General features: G+C 47.5%; 1 protein-coding gene across 3 annotated transcripts in view; it reads right to left on the minus strand.

The window, feature by feature from the left end:
• Positions 1–16,323, minus strand: part of TCERG1L (transcription elongation regulator 1 like) — an 89,424-nt gene that overhangs the window by 36,066 nt on the left and 37,035 nt on the right. For all 3 annotated transcript variants that reach the window (XM_074592180.1, XM_074592179.1, XM_074592178.1), the window contains exon 5: positions 18–143. In XM_074592180.1, coding sequence (XP_074448281.1) covers positions 18–143 — 126 coding nt within the window. The remainder of the gene's footprint in view (positions 1–17; positions 144–16,323) is intronic.

The raw sequence follows: 16,323 nt of genomic DNA on the forward strand, positions 1-16,323 counted from the left end.
TAGAGACATGAACTCACCTGGCAATGTCTGATCCATCAGGTTGGTTGCCATGAAGGTCACCGCCGGTGCAGACAGAGCAGTTACCCGGGTGACTTGCGTCGGCATCAAAGGACCGACATGAGCATCCATTCTGGAGGCAGAACCTGCATTCAGAACCATAAGGAAACCTTTTTTTTTTCCCCCAGTAAACAAAAACACCTTTAAAAAACTCACTTTTTTTCCCAGCCATATTTCACAGAATGCTCTTTTAACCTCCTGCTGAACATTTCCCTGTACCCATTCGCACAATTAAAACAATAGGTTTTGTGTTCAGTTGAATTACTGGTCTACTCTAGCCACGATGTCCAGTGACTCTTAGCAAATAAGCATCAGTGGAAATTTTAAATTAATAAAATATGGCACTCAAAGTAAGAATTTGCAAGGATATATTAATGCTTTCAGAACAGATTACATTAAAATCAGTTTTCTTTTTTAAGATTAAATAACACACCACCAGTTTCTACTGTTACTTATCACAAACTCTGTGTCCCACTCCATCCATGGGAAGTTATTTTGCCCATAATTTAAAAGAGCAGGTTTATCTAAGGGAATCAGTCTGCTCAGACAATTCACAAAACAGAAAATTGCTAAATTGTTTATATATGTTATTCATGATAAAGTAGTAATCCAGGTCTGCTGCTAAAACTATGCTAATTAAACCCGGCTACTTAATCCTTCAGAATGCGTGGCTATTGCCAAATTTGAGCACCAGTTTCCCATTAACTGTACATTTAGACACAAAATCATTTTTCAGAAGCTGGAAGACTGATACCGCATCATCTCATCTCTGACGTAAATCCAGGTGTCCCACCAGCAGGCTCCATGCCCTGTTTAGAAGCCCCCAGTTCAAAACTGAACGGGCAGTAGGGACGTATCCCTGGGTTTAAGGCAGACTCTGGGAATAACATTGTATTTCCCAAGCATGACCCAAGCTGTGGAATTCACTACCCTTTCCTTTTACTAACTCCTCTTGTGCTGTCAAACACTTCTCATCCCAACTCCTCTGCATTTCACAGTAACAGGGATCATTTCTGGTACCTTCACTCTGTGAGAAAAACTCACTCGCACGCTATAAACGTCTTCATCGATTTTTGTTTCTCAGACTCCAGGTGCCAAGGCAGATTATTAAACATACCTTTCACCAACGTGGGGACACTGGTTGCTTTTTTGAATGCAACTATAACATCATTTTACCATTAAAAAGGACAATTTTTCTTACTGAAAACTGGAGTCTTGGGTATCACGATAACACGAGGGGTACCTCCTCCCATAAAGGGTTAACACAGCTAAAGAACCATCCAGGGAAAAGTAAAGCTTTGTCAAAAAATAATCTTTGGAAAAAGTAGGAGGTTCATGAAACTTTAGGAGTTAGGGCCAGAACGCCAGGTTCATTCAATGATCAACAATACTTTTGCATGATACCAGCTTGCCGTTAGCCAGGGCGTCTCACAGACATTACTTGCTAAGCGATGATTTATTAATTTTAAACGCAAATGAAACACCTCTGACAACCATGACCCCCATCCAGCAAGGAAAAAAGAAACGAGTTTCCAGATGTGCTGCATGGAAGAAGCGGGAGGACAACTGCGATTTTTCCATATGCCCAGAGGATGGTTACCCCCATCCACGGGGGATCCCCCCATGAGCCCCCTCTTCTCCTCCTGCCTCCGGGGAGCTCCAGCCCAGGGCTGGGAGCTTTGTATGAGCACAGGATCCTCTCCCTTTGGCAGCTGGCACATTTAATATTTTTATGGGTTTCCTCCCACTCTTGAAGCTTCACCCGCGCCTGGCGTACAGCCCTCCGAGGACAGGGTTAATTAGCGAGCCACCGTCCTGCCAGCCAGCTAGTGCAAGGGCAGGAGAAGAGGGAATGAGAGGACAGTGCCAGCATGATTTTAACCTCCCAGGTCTGGCAGAGGATCATACGGGATAGACAGCGGAGAAGACCACACAGAATCATAGCATCATCTAGGTTGGACATGTCTCAAGGCACATACAAACATATATGCACAAAGTACAGATTTTCTTAAGCATAACTCAGGCGTACATGTACACGCGTGGTGCCCCGTCTGAACTGGTGAGAGCCCTCCAGGGACCTGCAGCAGTCTAGGACAAAGCACACGGGTACCGAGAGATGCTCCTGGATCGTTAACGTCAAGGGAGCGAGGGGAGAGGGGAGTCAGCACCGAGACCTCTGCGATGCACTACCTGCCCCACAGCGTGGCCCCGCGCCGTTCTCCCGGCAGTCCCCTCCCTGGGAGGGCTACGGGGAAGATGAATTGCAAGAAGCTGCGGGAAAAACACCAGAAAAGGAAACCTTTTTTTTTTTTTTTTTTTTACCACTAAGAAAGAGGGAGAGAAATTCCTGCAAGACATGATCAGTAGCACGATAAAGAAATTACCCTGCAAGGTACCGCGATACATTTAATCCATATTTCCTTTGAAGAAAGAATGATAAATAAGGCATTTATGGAAGAGGAACAGGTCGGTGTGATGTTTCGTGTGCTACCTACAGCACAATAACGTAACTGGAGGCACTTGTACCTTGGCCATCTCTAACAAGCCAGTGAACCATTTTCGAGCCCGAGACGATGTTAGAAACCTCAGGCAGTGACAGTTTCTTTTTTTCTGCTTCTGTCAAAGCCCCTGGCAAAACTATTAACTTTGATGAGCTCTCTGGATATAAAGCAAGACTGAGGAACCATCAATTCCAGCACTGAAGTCTAAGGTGCCTCTGCCTGCATGGGGCAATCCGGGCGGCAGCAGACTGACAACAGCCCCCCCGGTTTGACAGAGATGCCCAGCAGGACACACGCGTGAACAGACGGAAGCTCTGGTTTCCATATCCTTGGAGACCATTTCTTAAGCTGGGATTTCCATCTGTAACTTAGACACACATGGCTACGCCATTAATTCCACGAGTAATATTTTATAGGGCAAGAGTTGTTTGGTTTTCTTTGGCTTTTCAAATTAATTTTAATGACAACAGAAAGGACACTTCCATCCTATCGCTTCCAGAGTCATCAGAGGCAGATTAAGATGGTACTTCATCGTCTGGTCTCTTCTGATTGGGGTGAGGGATGTGCACGTGGCTGCCTTGCTGCCTACAGCAATATCCTTGGAAAAGGCCATGCAGCTGCTCTCAATTTATCCATCCCTAAATTCTGAGGTTTATAGGGACACCAGGTAGATGTAAGCTCATGTTAAGTTATGCACATGAATTTCAGTACAGAAGCAACTCTCTGCACCCAAAACTGGAATAATTTTCATGACGTGCTTAATTATCTCCCCATAATTAGCCATACACCACTTGAGATGGCGTCTCTGCTCGTTTCCTCCACAGCGCACGCTGCATGTTGAAAGGTGACTTTCCAGTACATAATTTCAACTGCTTCTTTATGTTGATTTATGTTCACATCCAGGAACAATAAAATTATCAGTGCATCTTTTGATGTGGTGGAAGCAATTAGCTCACAGCTTCCATCCATATTGGAGGCGAGTATATACATATATATACACACATATATATATTATTTCATACATGCAGATCGAGTTCAAGCGCTTAGTTTAATTATATGTGATGCTCACCAAATAAGCTTGAATGATTTAAGGCAATCATAACCTTTAAGGAATAAATATGTATGCTTTCTAGTTCTCCGTGCTCATGAAAAGCAGTCTTTGCAATAGATGGATTTGGAATGCAAATAAACTCTGTGGATTGCGCTTAATGTCATGATGCAATATAAGCTCTCAGTATGAACTGAACATAACCCGGGCTGGAATAATACCTCAACATGAGCCTACCACCCCCACAAACGCGCTCTGTGCATTTTATTATTAAGTTTAGGCAAATTGTACTATAAAACTATACTGAGGAGGAGGAGGAGGAAAGTGATCTTTTCTATGAAGTTTCTGGCTATTGTTAGAGCCAAGGAGCCCTGACGAGCAAGCCGTGCATTTTGAGAACATCTGTCCATTTTTAAGATTATTTCAGTGCAGAGGCATTTTACTGTCGCTTACGAACACAAGCCACCTACGCCTCAACTCAACTGCAGCGGGGACACTGCAAGGACAAAGGAGGACACCAGTAGATGAGGACATCCGAGATCTGAAGACCCTCTGCAAGTGACATGCCGCCCTGATTTGCACCCCTGGTGAGCAGACGCTGATTTGCATCCCTGGCCGAGGATGAGAGAAGAGCAGCCCCAGCCCCGGGAACATCCACTCTCCCTCTGCACCCAGCAAGGGCAGCTCGGGGAGGACAAGTCCCACAGCCGCACTGGCCAAGCTGGGAATGGCCATAACAGACAATCCCGTCACCCAGCGTGTCTGAACTGGCATTTTTACCCTGTTGCTTCAGCACCTGAAGAAGAGAATGGGCAATTGCAATTCCCCATCACACAACTGAACGACTGCGCCTCACCTCCAGCAGGAACCACCCCCGGCACGCACCAGGAGTCAAATTAAATTGCACAATAGATTTTTCCTGGAAGACACAACTAACTTTTCCACCTTTGTTATTTCTAGCACACAGTATTTAAAGCCTATTTCTTGTTTTACCGTGCCCCGGACAGACAGATCACTGTCGCTACCTCCCTCCTCTACTTGCTCATGGCCAAAACAGACCCAGGAGAAGGGGCAGATACGTTACTGACAAACGTGACCCGGTTGAAAGGGATAGGGCAGATTTTCAGGGCAAAACTGTTCTTTGTGACTGTTCACTCTGTGCCTCAGCAGACCCATCGGCTCTCATCATTCCATTGCACGGCACGTGGATGTCAACAACCCACGTTAAGGGGAGTCGTGCTGCCCACGGCAAAATAACGTGGTCCTGGACTGCACTGCAGCCGGCTACAGCAGTGGAGTTCTCCTGCTGCTGCTGTTCAGTTTTAGTTCTTCTCTTTTCCAATTAAACCATGGAACTTCCGACATTATCTCAAAGCTAATTTAGCAGTTCAGCAAGGGTTTAAGCCTAATTTTTCTCACTGTGGTTCAAAGAGCCTTTAACAGCGCTGCCTCCAAAAGAAAAGCACCCAACACCTTCTCTGTCAGCGCAGCCTGCCATGATCCACGCTTGGGAAATTAAGTGAATGCCACCGGGCCAGTAGCCCAAGGATGGCATGAACCTGCCAGAGCTGCTCTTCCAATGGCTTAGTAGCCCTCGTTGTAACTTTCTGAAACAGTGAAGCACAGAATCATGGAATGCTGGAATGGTTTGGGTGGGAAGGGACCTTAAAGGCCACCCAGTGGCACCCCCTGCCCTGGGCAGGGACACCTCCCACCAGCCCAGGTTGCTCCAAGCCCCGTCCAACCTGGCCTTGAACCCCTCCAGGGATGGGGCAGCCACAGCTGCTCTGGGCAACCTGGGCCAGGGGCTCACCGCCCTCAGGGTAAAACATTTCTTCCTTACGACTCGTCTGTACCTGTATCTGTGCTGATGCAGCGCCAGGAATCCCCCGGCTCGTCGGTGCTGCTCCCCTCGGCCCCGGTACCAGCCCAGCAGCTGGATCTCAGCCACCAGGAAAGGGGCGGGTGGTGTTTGGCAGAGGGCAGCAGCGGGATGGAGCCGAGGGCGAGAGCACCATCCTGCCCCGGGAGGGCTCGCAGCAGGAACCCACGCTAAAACATATGCAGCATCCCCCCATCTTATCACAAACTGGCTTTTAAGCACAAAAGCTTCACTGCCTTGGTGCATTTCAAATTAATTCTACGATATTTCAACAAAATCAGGACATACTATTAATATAGTTATTTAAAATACATCTTTAAATCAGATACATTATTTTTCAACTGGAGACTACTGTCCAAATGTCTCCAAATGGCACCAAATGGCATGAAGTTCACTGCCTTAAAGTAAGAAAAAACGCTGTGCCTCCGCTGCTGAGAGATGGAGATTGCACAGGGGCGGCCACTTGTTACCAAAAAGCTCTCGTCAGAGCCCACTGGAGCTGACAGGAAGACATCAACAGCCTTGGAAAGCGGACAGGAATACTTAATGCTTATTCACACCTTAAATAGCTCAGAAACAGGACAACAAACGGAAAATATGCTTTAGCACCCTTTTATATAGTTAATCCGTGCATGCACTTATGCACTCCACCGATTACGTCCCGGTAGGTGCCACCAGCCAGATCTTCCCCGGAGCCGACACCAGGCCTGCCTGGCCATCGGGATTATCCCCTCCAGTCTGCAGGGATTTCCATGCCCAGGAAAATCCCCGGGTCTCCGCTCCTGCTGGTTCCCAGCTTCATCTTTTGACCCAGGCGAAGGGCCAGAAGATTTATGTTGCTTAACCAGCTGAAGAGCAGAGCTGCTGGGCTGAAAGCCATACAAATCCAGGCTTCCTGACAGGGCAGCTGGGCTCAGGCGTGGGAAAATGGGAATCTTGCTTCCTTTCCTACACTATTTTAATCTATTCCAGCACCTTGTTTTGTTCCTGGCACACCCGTGTCTTAATTCCTCTGCTTTGTCAGAAATTTTATCCTTGCTTGTTTGCATATATTCATTACATTCTGCTGTGTGCAGACAGGATCACCCTTGGTTTCTAAAGACAGTGAAAATTTTCAGCAGTAAAAGCCCAAGAAAGTAATTTTCAAAAGTGTGCCCATGACCAAAGAATAGAAAACCTATTAACAGTATAATTTTGTTGACTTTCAAGTCACTGATGCAACACTGAAAATCCCACACTCAATAAGAAGCCCAGCAGGTACTCCAAGATATGCTTATTTCTAAGTCAAATGTGAGCCACAATGATTCTTTTTTTACATCCAAATTGAAATGTAATGAGAATGTATTAACAAAGAGTATTAAATATTCAATGGCCTGGCTCTGCTCGGGAAAGGCTTTACCTTACCCTTCCCGAGGGACGGCAGAGCAACACTGATGTACGGCGGGCTTTGGGCTTTGCCCTTTTGATACCATCTAGAGGAATTCCACTCCTGCATGGAAAAAAACAAACAAAACCCAATCAATCCGGCCCAGAAAGGCCTAAAGCAGGAGACGACCTATCCATATGAAATAAAATGCTAATATTGATTCTAAACACTCAGAAGAGCTTTCCTCACGGCGGCAGATACAGCTGCTGTTTCCCTTTGTGGTGAGTACCTACAGAAAGCAAGTTTTGGGAGCAGAGCACACCACTCACAAACTTGCCATCAATTCCTTATTTCTTGCTGATAATACTCCTGAATGCATACAAATTCATGGAGCGGATGAACATAGTGCTGTAAAAGCTGTTCCAGAGAGGAGGAGGGGGAGGAATTCTGACACTGAGCACACCAAACCTTCCATTCTCTGCCAAGGGTTGGAGTTTTACTCAAAATTTTCCTGGCTTCTGTGGATATTTCAGACTAAGATCTGTGCTCAGCAAAGGGTGGAGCAGCTATTCATAATCTAATAGGATATAACATCCAATTAAGAGAAACCATAACAAACCAAAGAAGCAACCCTTGCGCATACCTGAAAAATAGCCACAAGGGCAGCAGGGCGCCGCAGATGGGCAGCTCCCATGGACCGCACGGAGACCCCTGGTCTGGAACACGGACTGAATTCACAAACAGGAAAAAAGTGTGTTGCAGAACCGTATCCAAGAGAACACTCAGTGTAGGATGGACACGCTGCAAAGGTCCTTCCCAACCAGCTCCCAGCCACAGCTAATTGCAAATGCTGCAGGAAGATGTAGGAATGGAGCGAGGATGTAGTGATAGGCAGGGAAAAGGTCTAAGAAAAAAGCACGGAGATAGCACGATATTTGAATAGGATACTCTTCCAACCCTCCAAATACCTATGGCTCAAAGAACTGAATAAACCTTAATGGGTTTTTTTTGCCCAGAAATGTCTCTAGTAACTCTTTATCACCCGTCAAGATAAAACCACACAGAGGCTTTTGCATTGACAAAACTCCTTAGGAAGGACTTCCAAATATTCTGTGTCCTGTTTGTTCAACATCTGGTAACTCTGTGCCTTTGTGAGAAGCTGATACTCCCACGGCCTTACAGACCACGTCCTCTCCCACCCTGCCCACCGCGTCCCTGCTCCAGCTGAAGGGCACAATGTTGCTTATCTCTTCTTCTGGCACTGCCCTCACCACTCTGCAGCCAAAGGGGCATCAACAAACAGGAGTCGAGACCCATATTTTTATTTATGTACATATATATGTGGCCCATTCAGAAACAATCGAACTATTGTAACACTGACAAATTACAAAGCCTGTTTAAAGAAAGGCATTAAACTGCGAAGAAATCTCACCCAAATTCCTGGAAACTGCTGGAAGGAACAGAAAATTGAAGAGCAGGTGAGCGAAGCCATGCAGTAATCAATTCCTCAGCAGCAGCTAACGAGCAGGTGCACATCGCCAGGCAGGCACATGCCAGCCTCATCCCGCCCCTGGAAGCTGCTGCCCTCCCGTGTAGGCAGAGCCATCCCAACACAGACACCGTGAGAGGCAAGAGGGAAAGGAGCCTGTGCCCAGTGCAGCTCCTACATCACCTTCTCGCTGACTAATTTTACAAAATACTCCTCGCCATCTGAGGCACTGAGCTTGAGGCATTAAGCCTGAAAGGGATTTAGTAGATTTAGGTGAGATGTGAGGCAGAAATTCTTTGCTGTGAGGGGGGTGAGCCCCTGGCCCAGGTTGCCCAGAGCAGCTGTGGCTGCCCCATCCCTGGAGGGGTTCAAGGCCAGGTTGGACGGGGCTTGGAGCAACCTGGGCTGGTGGGAGGTGTCCCTGCCCAGGGCAGGGGGTGCCACTGGGTGGCCTTTAAGGTCCCTTCCAGCTCTAACCATTCTGAGATTCCACGATCTGATACTGGGCACTGCACACAGCCCTTGTCCGATTTGAGAAATGCACATAATACCCCACTGCTGCCGCGGTAGCTCCGTAGTTTGGAGCTAACTACCGGGAATGAAAATCCAATGCACAATGCTGCAGGGAAACCACAGCTTGCTTATAAAAATCATTGACAACATTTCACATTTAACTCATTTCTGTTGTCTCTCTAATGCCTCCTGTGGGATTTGGACTTGAATTGAGAGAAAGAAAGAAAGGTAAAGTTCAAAAATCTTGAAAAAGGAGATAATAACCTAAAGAACTGCGCAACCAGGATTAAGCAGGTCGGGCAAGAAGCATCACAAGGAACCCACTACCCGATATAAACCAAGCCCACAGAGGAACGCAGCCTTTTTGCTGGTGAGGAAGGTCACAGGCAGAAGAGCCCGCTGCGGGACAGTTCGGTAATAAGGAAACAGAATAAATCCGTATCTGGTCCAGTTCTTTCATTCCTGAAATACTACTCGGGAGGACTCTGCCCGTTCCCAGCCCCAAGGGCGCTCACCCGGGCGAGGGACATCGCACCAGCCGCGCCAGGACAAGGTGATGCGGACACTTGTCATCCTGCTCCCCCCCGAGGGCCCCCTCTGCTCATCTTGGCCTGGCCAGACTTGTCAGCGACAGGGACGATTCGTTTGTAAAAATTCCTGGAACATAAACACGTAGTTTCCTACTGAAAAGAGGATAGCGATTAAATTAGTAATTTCAACCACTGTGTCTAATAGCCAGGAACAGAGTTAGACACAGAAACGCACCAAATTACTTTTGTTATTGCTGTTATCATTTTATGACCCCAGCAATTAGTGAAGATCAGGGCCCAGGGACTTGCTTCATTTCGAAGCAACATCTATCACGATTAAGTAATTTAGGGCAATCCTGCTTATTTGCAAAGGACAAGAGACGTCTCTCTGCTTGACCAAAGGAAGAATTGATCAGCAACAAAAAAAATAAATCAGTTTTTACAAACCATGCACATTCAGCCCCTCAGCTCCGCTTCTCCCCGCTCCTCAGGGTCACCCCACGCTCCTCCTCAGGGCCACTTCCAGCTGGCCTGGAAGCCACCTTTGCTCAATTCTCCTTCCTTACTCCGTGTCTTCGGAAGGCCCAGATACGTTCAGTAAAAATATTCAGCACTTTCTGAATCTGATTATCTTCCCTCTGCTTCAGATCGCAAAACGTGTTGGGGTTTCTGAGCAGCAGCTGGCCTCACCGGGCTGCGAAGGTGCTGCTGGGCCAGTCCTTCCAGGAACGGCCTTGGGCACAGCTGGCACGGACATTTTGCATAGCAAACCACAGCCACCCCAAAACCACCCAAAGCCAAGGAGGAGGTGGAAACAGCACTCACTGTTTAGAATTTTCCCAGGTTTCTACCATGGAAGTAGTTACAGAGGGTAACGATGATTTGTGGCGCGCACCCGCTGTCCTGGTTTGAGCTAAAACGCAACCAGTTTTCTGTTCAATAATTCTACTCTGCAGTTAAGTCTCTTCTAGCTAACTGAACTCTCTGAAATTATTTTCACAGTATTTTCCCAACAGAGATGGCATTTCATAGAATCAGAGAATGGTTAGAGTCGGAAGGGACCCTAAAGGCCACCCAGTGGCACCCCCTGCCCTGGGCAGGGACACCTCCCACCAGCCCAGGTTGCTCCAAGCCCCGTCCAACCTGGCCTTGAACCCCTCCAGGGATGGGGCAGCCACAGCTGCTCTGGGCAACCTGGGCCAGGGGCTCACCACCCTCACAGCAAACAATTTCCTCCCAATATCTCACCTAAATCTCCCCTCTTTCAGTGTAAAACCCTTCCCCCTGGTCCCATGGCTCCCCTCCCTGCTCCAGAGTCCCTCCCCAGCTTTCCTGGGGCCCCTTTAGGGACTGGAAGGGGCTGGAAGGTCTCCCCGGAGCCTTCTCCAGGCTGGACCCCCCCAGCTCTCTCAGCCTGTCCCCACAGCAGAGGGGCTATGAGAAATGAAGACTTTCCTTGTTTCCCATTTCAGTAGAAACAACACTTTAAATTTTGGCAGCATCGTTGCTTTTGGCAGAATTACCCTGATTGCTTTGCAGTTCTTTGTCCAGGTTTCCTGAGGTTTTATTTTTGTTTGAGCTTTCCTATTTTTAAATTTAAAAATGAAAAAAAAAAAAAAGGAAATTGCTGTTGAAGATCTATTTTGCTCCTGTACTGGAAAGTAATACATGTAACATATTCAGTGACCTGGGATGGAAAATAGAAGAATGGCAATGAGATGGAGGGGTGAAGGGTGATACCCAAATGAATGTACATCTCTAGAAAGGAAGAGCTCTCGGCAGGTTACGGTACCGCCTGGCACAGACACGAGGGACTCGAGGGCATCACAGCAAGCTGGAAAAAGCATTAGCTGGCTTATGAATTTTGACACAGAAATTATTTATTTTTTTTTAGTTAAAAATGGATAGTGTAGAAGCACAGTCACCTCATTGCTATTCCATCAGATTAATAAATTGTCCTATAAGGAGGTTAGAAAATTAGTATATGACTTTCACTCTTTGGTTAAATAGTAGCGTGACACACATAACTGCAGAGAGATAGATAGATATTCACACACACATGTATAACTGTACAGCAGAAAGACAACATGGGGAACTATCACCACTCTTTTCTAAAGGATAGACCCATTTTTCCACCTTTACGCTGGAATTCTGTGAAATGGTACCAACAATAACCATTTGATTAATACGAAAAAACCAAATTCCTACTTCATAATTACAATTGTTTGACTAGGAATGGCTTTAGAAGGTAAACGTGGCAGAAAGCTCTTCCCCAGCGCAGCACCAGCAGCCCCTCCGAAGCACCCCTGCCCTGCATCCCACCATCCCTGTATTCCTGAATCCCTGCATCCCAGCATCCCTGACTGAGAGGCAGGCGATGCCGATGGCACAGCACTACCGAGAGGCACGGCAGCGGCTGGGCTGCTCTGGGGGCTCAACAGCCCTCCTCAAGGCCGACTTACAGCGTACCTAGGGACTGTATAGACAGGCGTATATAGCTTTGAACAGAAGCCCAGACTGATGATACCTTTCAAAAGGCAGGCGCAGAAATGCAACCGCCACACTGAGGACCCAGCTGCCAACAGCATCAGCCCAAAGCCCTTCATCTCCCACTCGTCACGAAACTTTTGGAGGTAACGAGTTTTTTAGTGATGAGCATTCATTGCCCGGAGCTGCCCCAGCACAGCGCCAGGCTCCGTAGCCTGGCTCCTACGGAAAAAAAGTTTCTTCATCATACCTTCTTTGTTAGGGGATATTTGCCCAAACATACCTGTGCTCCTCCACAAACACATTTGAAACTGCTAGCAGCCTTTGTACAAAACTGAAAAGCAACGTCGATCTTCCACAGACTGAATGAATACCCCTGTTGTCATGACCAGCAGGGCAGGGAGAAGAGAGACGCTGTAAGCGCTCGGAGTGAAAGAAGGTGACGGCAAAACCTCATCTTTTCTTAAGCGCCCGAGCATCCACGAGAACGCAAAGTGCTCTGAATATCAAAAAAGCTTCAATTGAAGTTTGCACTTATTTAAATACCAGGAGGCGTAAATCTGTAGGAAATTAGCCCTCATTAGGTCAGGGAATTACTTAAGGAGGTAATTGCCCATCTCCTTACAGGCTCGCCGGCCAGCAGACACGGCTGTCTTGGCAATCGAGTGCGAGTCATCCCCTCCAACCCCCACTGCATTGCCCAGCTTTTGGAAAACCCTGTTTTATCATCCTTTACCACCGAGGAATTAAGGGCTGTTTGGCCTCAGCTGTGAGGGCTCTGCCCAGGTTTAATTCCCGGGCACAAGGAAAGGGGTGAGTGATGCTCCCTGCCACGAGCCCCACTGTGCCACTAGCCCCCAGGCACATAGAGTAGCCCCGAGGCAACCGAGCCAGCGTGCCGTGGACGGCCCTGCCAGCAGCACGCTCCCAGCAGAAAAGGCCCTGTGTTTGGAAAATATTTACATTTCATTACAATGATGCTCTGTTACGTGTCGGAGTGCCAGGCTGGCAAGTGAATTCTGCATACAAAACCAGATTGTTGGAAAATATTTTCCCATACGTTTTCAGCAGTCTTACACGGACTGAGAGGTCCCGGGGCGCAGGTCCAGCGCAGCTGCATCCCAAGGACTGGGGGGGGACACTCACAGGTGGATGGAGAGCAGCAGCACAGGCAGCACCCTTCTGCTTAATGCAGGAACGGGGAATTTTCATGATAATCTACACAGGAAACGGCTGTGATGCCTGAAAAAGGCACTTCAGAAGATAGATTCAGCTCTCAAAACACAGTTAAAGTAGAGAAAATGAATAACTGTTTGTTTTGAATGAGAATATCCTTACTTAGGATGAGTACAAATGTGTATATTTACTGTGGTGGCTCACAAAACAAACAATATTTCTTTTGTTTAGTTCTTACAATTCAGTCCTCTGACTGTGGCAGCATTTCAACTCAGGAATCTGCCAAAGCCCTCCACCACTTTCCAACGACCAGACAGACAGCAACTCTACCACACAGCCTGATTCCTCCCTGCATCCCACAGGAAAGTTCAATAGTATCTTTCCTATGTGGATTTTCAAGGGAAGTGGCTTGGGGGTCTTTGATCGGCAAGTCCCAGAAGTCACAGAATCATAGAATCCCGGAATGGTTTGGGTGGGAAGGGACCTTAAAGGCCACCCAGTGGCACCCCCTGCCCTGGGCAGGGACAACTCCCACCAGCCCAGGTTGCTCCAAGCCCCGTCCAACCTGGCCTTGAACCCCTCCAGGGATGGGGCAGCCACAGCTGCTCTGGGCACCCTGGGCCAGGGGCTCACCACCCTCACAGGAAGGAATTTCTGCCTCACATCTCATCTCAGTCTCCCCTCTTTCAGTGTAAAACCCTTCCCCCTGGTCCCATGGCTCCCCTCCCTGCTCCAGAGTCCCTCCCCAGCTTTCCCGGAGCCCCTTTAGGGACTGGCAGGGGCTGGAAGGTCTCCCCGGAGCCTTCTCTTCTCCAGGCTGAACCCCCCCAGCTCTCTCAGCCTGTCCCCACAGCAGAGGGGCTCCAGCCCTCCCAGCATCTTCTCCCCAGTGGAGACCTGGCCATCTGCACAGCAGATCCATTGACAGAATGGTGACGTTTCAGGGTCCCTGAATAAGTCTTCAGGCACCCTAAGATCCGAAAATGACCTCCTGCCAGTTACTCTCAGCACTTCTATAGAGATGCAGTACTTCAGCCCAATAAAAAGCAGCCCACCCTTGTCTAACCTTGGCAAACACAACTGGTGGATCCGCGGCACCACTGTGCTTAAAGTTAAAATCAACTCTCCAACTCTCACATCGTCCTAGACGATAATTTAGATTTCCTTGAAAAACTTCAATCCGCATGGGATTTTCAGACAGAACTATCATCTCAGATTCTTCCTCACTTGTGGAAAAGCCTCTTATGATAAAATCTCCCTTAGACACAATTCTACTACATGGACTAAGGTTTAAGGACTTGTAGCATTTTCAGACACACTTAGCAAAGAAACAAATTGTTTGATCTTCCGTTTCCCCTAGCACTTTCTTTTGGGAAAGGGTTATTTTAAAACATGGGAAAACGTTGGCTCATAATATGGCTCGACACATGTTTCTGTGCTTCTATCAGCCACGACCGAGCCCTCATGTATACATTTCTCAAAATCTTAATGAAATCCACACTTAGATGCAAAATAAAACACAAGACACAGAACCCCTGAACCTCATTCCCACTTTCCATAGTTTTATGCAGATCCTCCCTGACGTCCTCCCCAACGTCAACACGAGCAAGCACTCGGGGAACACTCAGAAGATCCAACACCAGTGTCACCAGAGCACTGGGTGGACATGGGTCAGGATTGGGTGGCCATTCCCCACTTGCCACGCAACCCCTCGGCAGGGGATGCTCCCCCTCACCTGCTCTTCCGAGTCCTTCTCCAACGGAAATCTGGGGAAATCTCTGCAGAGGGAATTCTTGCAGAGTTACTTTGATCTCAGCTTTGGTCTGCTCTGAACATGTTTCTGTCTGTTTCCCATATCTGGAAATACTGGAAATCTCCCAGGTTTTTGGAACAGACCGATTAATTGGCAATGCCTATGGAAATGCGTTGGCTCCCTTGTGAACGCGCAGCGGCCGCTCTCCTCAGACTGAACTCATGATTTCTTAAATATCTGTCTGAAGAAACGAATCGGCAACAGAAAACAAATGAAAGAGGGCACCATCTAAGGTGCCAAAAAAGGATAAAACAAAAGGGCTCCTTCTAGAGCCAAACCAATCCACAGTAATGCAAACTTACTGGAGTGTCACGCTTCGGATTTTCTGCCAGCTACACAAACAATGGCTGTTCTGTGCTGGAAGCATTTTCTATCATGAAATTTTAAAGGAACCAGAACATTGCGCCAGATCCAGATCAGCTGGGAGGTATGGGCAACAGCTACACGTTTTCTTCTGCAAAAATGCATTTTAAAAATACGCAAAACGTGTGCTTAAAATTACACATGATATTATAGTTCATTAGAGAGAAATTAGGTTTCCTAAGAAAACAAATTTCTTTGGCATCTTTTTCTTTTTCTCACCAGCTCCCTTTGTTTTCAGTGATTCTCAGGTCCGGCTAAGCACAGAAATGGGAACACGGGCTAGTTACAACTGCAAAGAGAAATTAAACAAGGCGTATTTCACCTGATATCAAAATTGAAATCAAGTATGAGGTCACTGTTGATGAATATCCTCTCCCAAAGGAATGAAGGCTTACAAGAGTTGAAAAACTCCCTATTTAAAGGGCACAACTTGGGATTCTCATAAGTGCCATTTTCCCAGGTCATGATTTTATTGCCTGAGGTGTCCTCTCTCTGGAAATGTGCCACAGTGAATGTCAGACTGGTCTCCAGAAGGGCACAGGGTCAATAACTTTGATCTGGTAACAGAGACGTGCACAACCCACTCAGCTCAGATTTACAGACACATTTGGGAACTTGAATATTTAATTGCCATCAACTCTTTAAGGCCAAAAGTGGAAGCAACACTGGTTTTCTGGGATTTTTTTTTTCAAAACCAAAGGGAGACGTGAAATGCAAACCTGTCTTCACGGTAAAGACAGGAATGCACAGCCAGCAGTGCTCCGTGCATCAGAACTGAACAGCATCTCCCACTCCACCCGCTGCCCTCCAGCCGGCTCCACGGCTCGTAAACCCCATCCTGAATTCAGCCTTTCATTCATCCCCCTGTAAAGCTGAAAAAAAGAAACGTACATCGAGAGTCTGACCGTCCTGGGGAATAACCCCCCACCCCGAGCACGGCGGGCGGGTCAGACCTCGCAGCCCAGCTCAGCGGCAGTGGGCTCAACGGACAAGGCAGTGTTAAACGCCCGCTAGTAACTTATGACGGAACTCAGTGCTTCTACTATTGCAGTCGTTTGACAGAAAATCCTGGGAGCATTTTAATATTTTCCAGCTGTA

This window comes from Larus michahellis, chromosome 6 (genome assembly GCF_964199755.1).
Source record: "Larus michahellis chromosome 6, bLarMic1.1, whole genome shotgun sequence".
In the NCBI taxonomy this organism is placed as follows: domain Eukaryota; kingdom Metazoa; phylum Chordata; class Aves; order Charadriiformes; family Laridae; genus Larus; species Larus michahellis.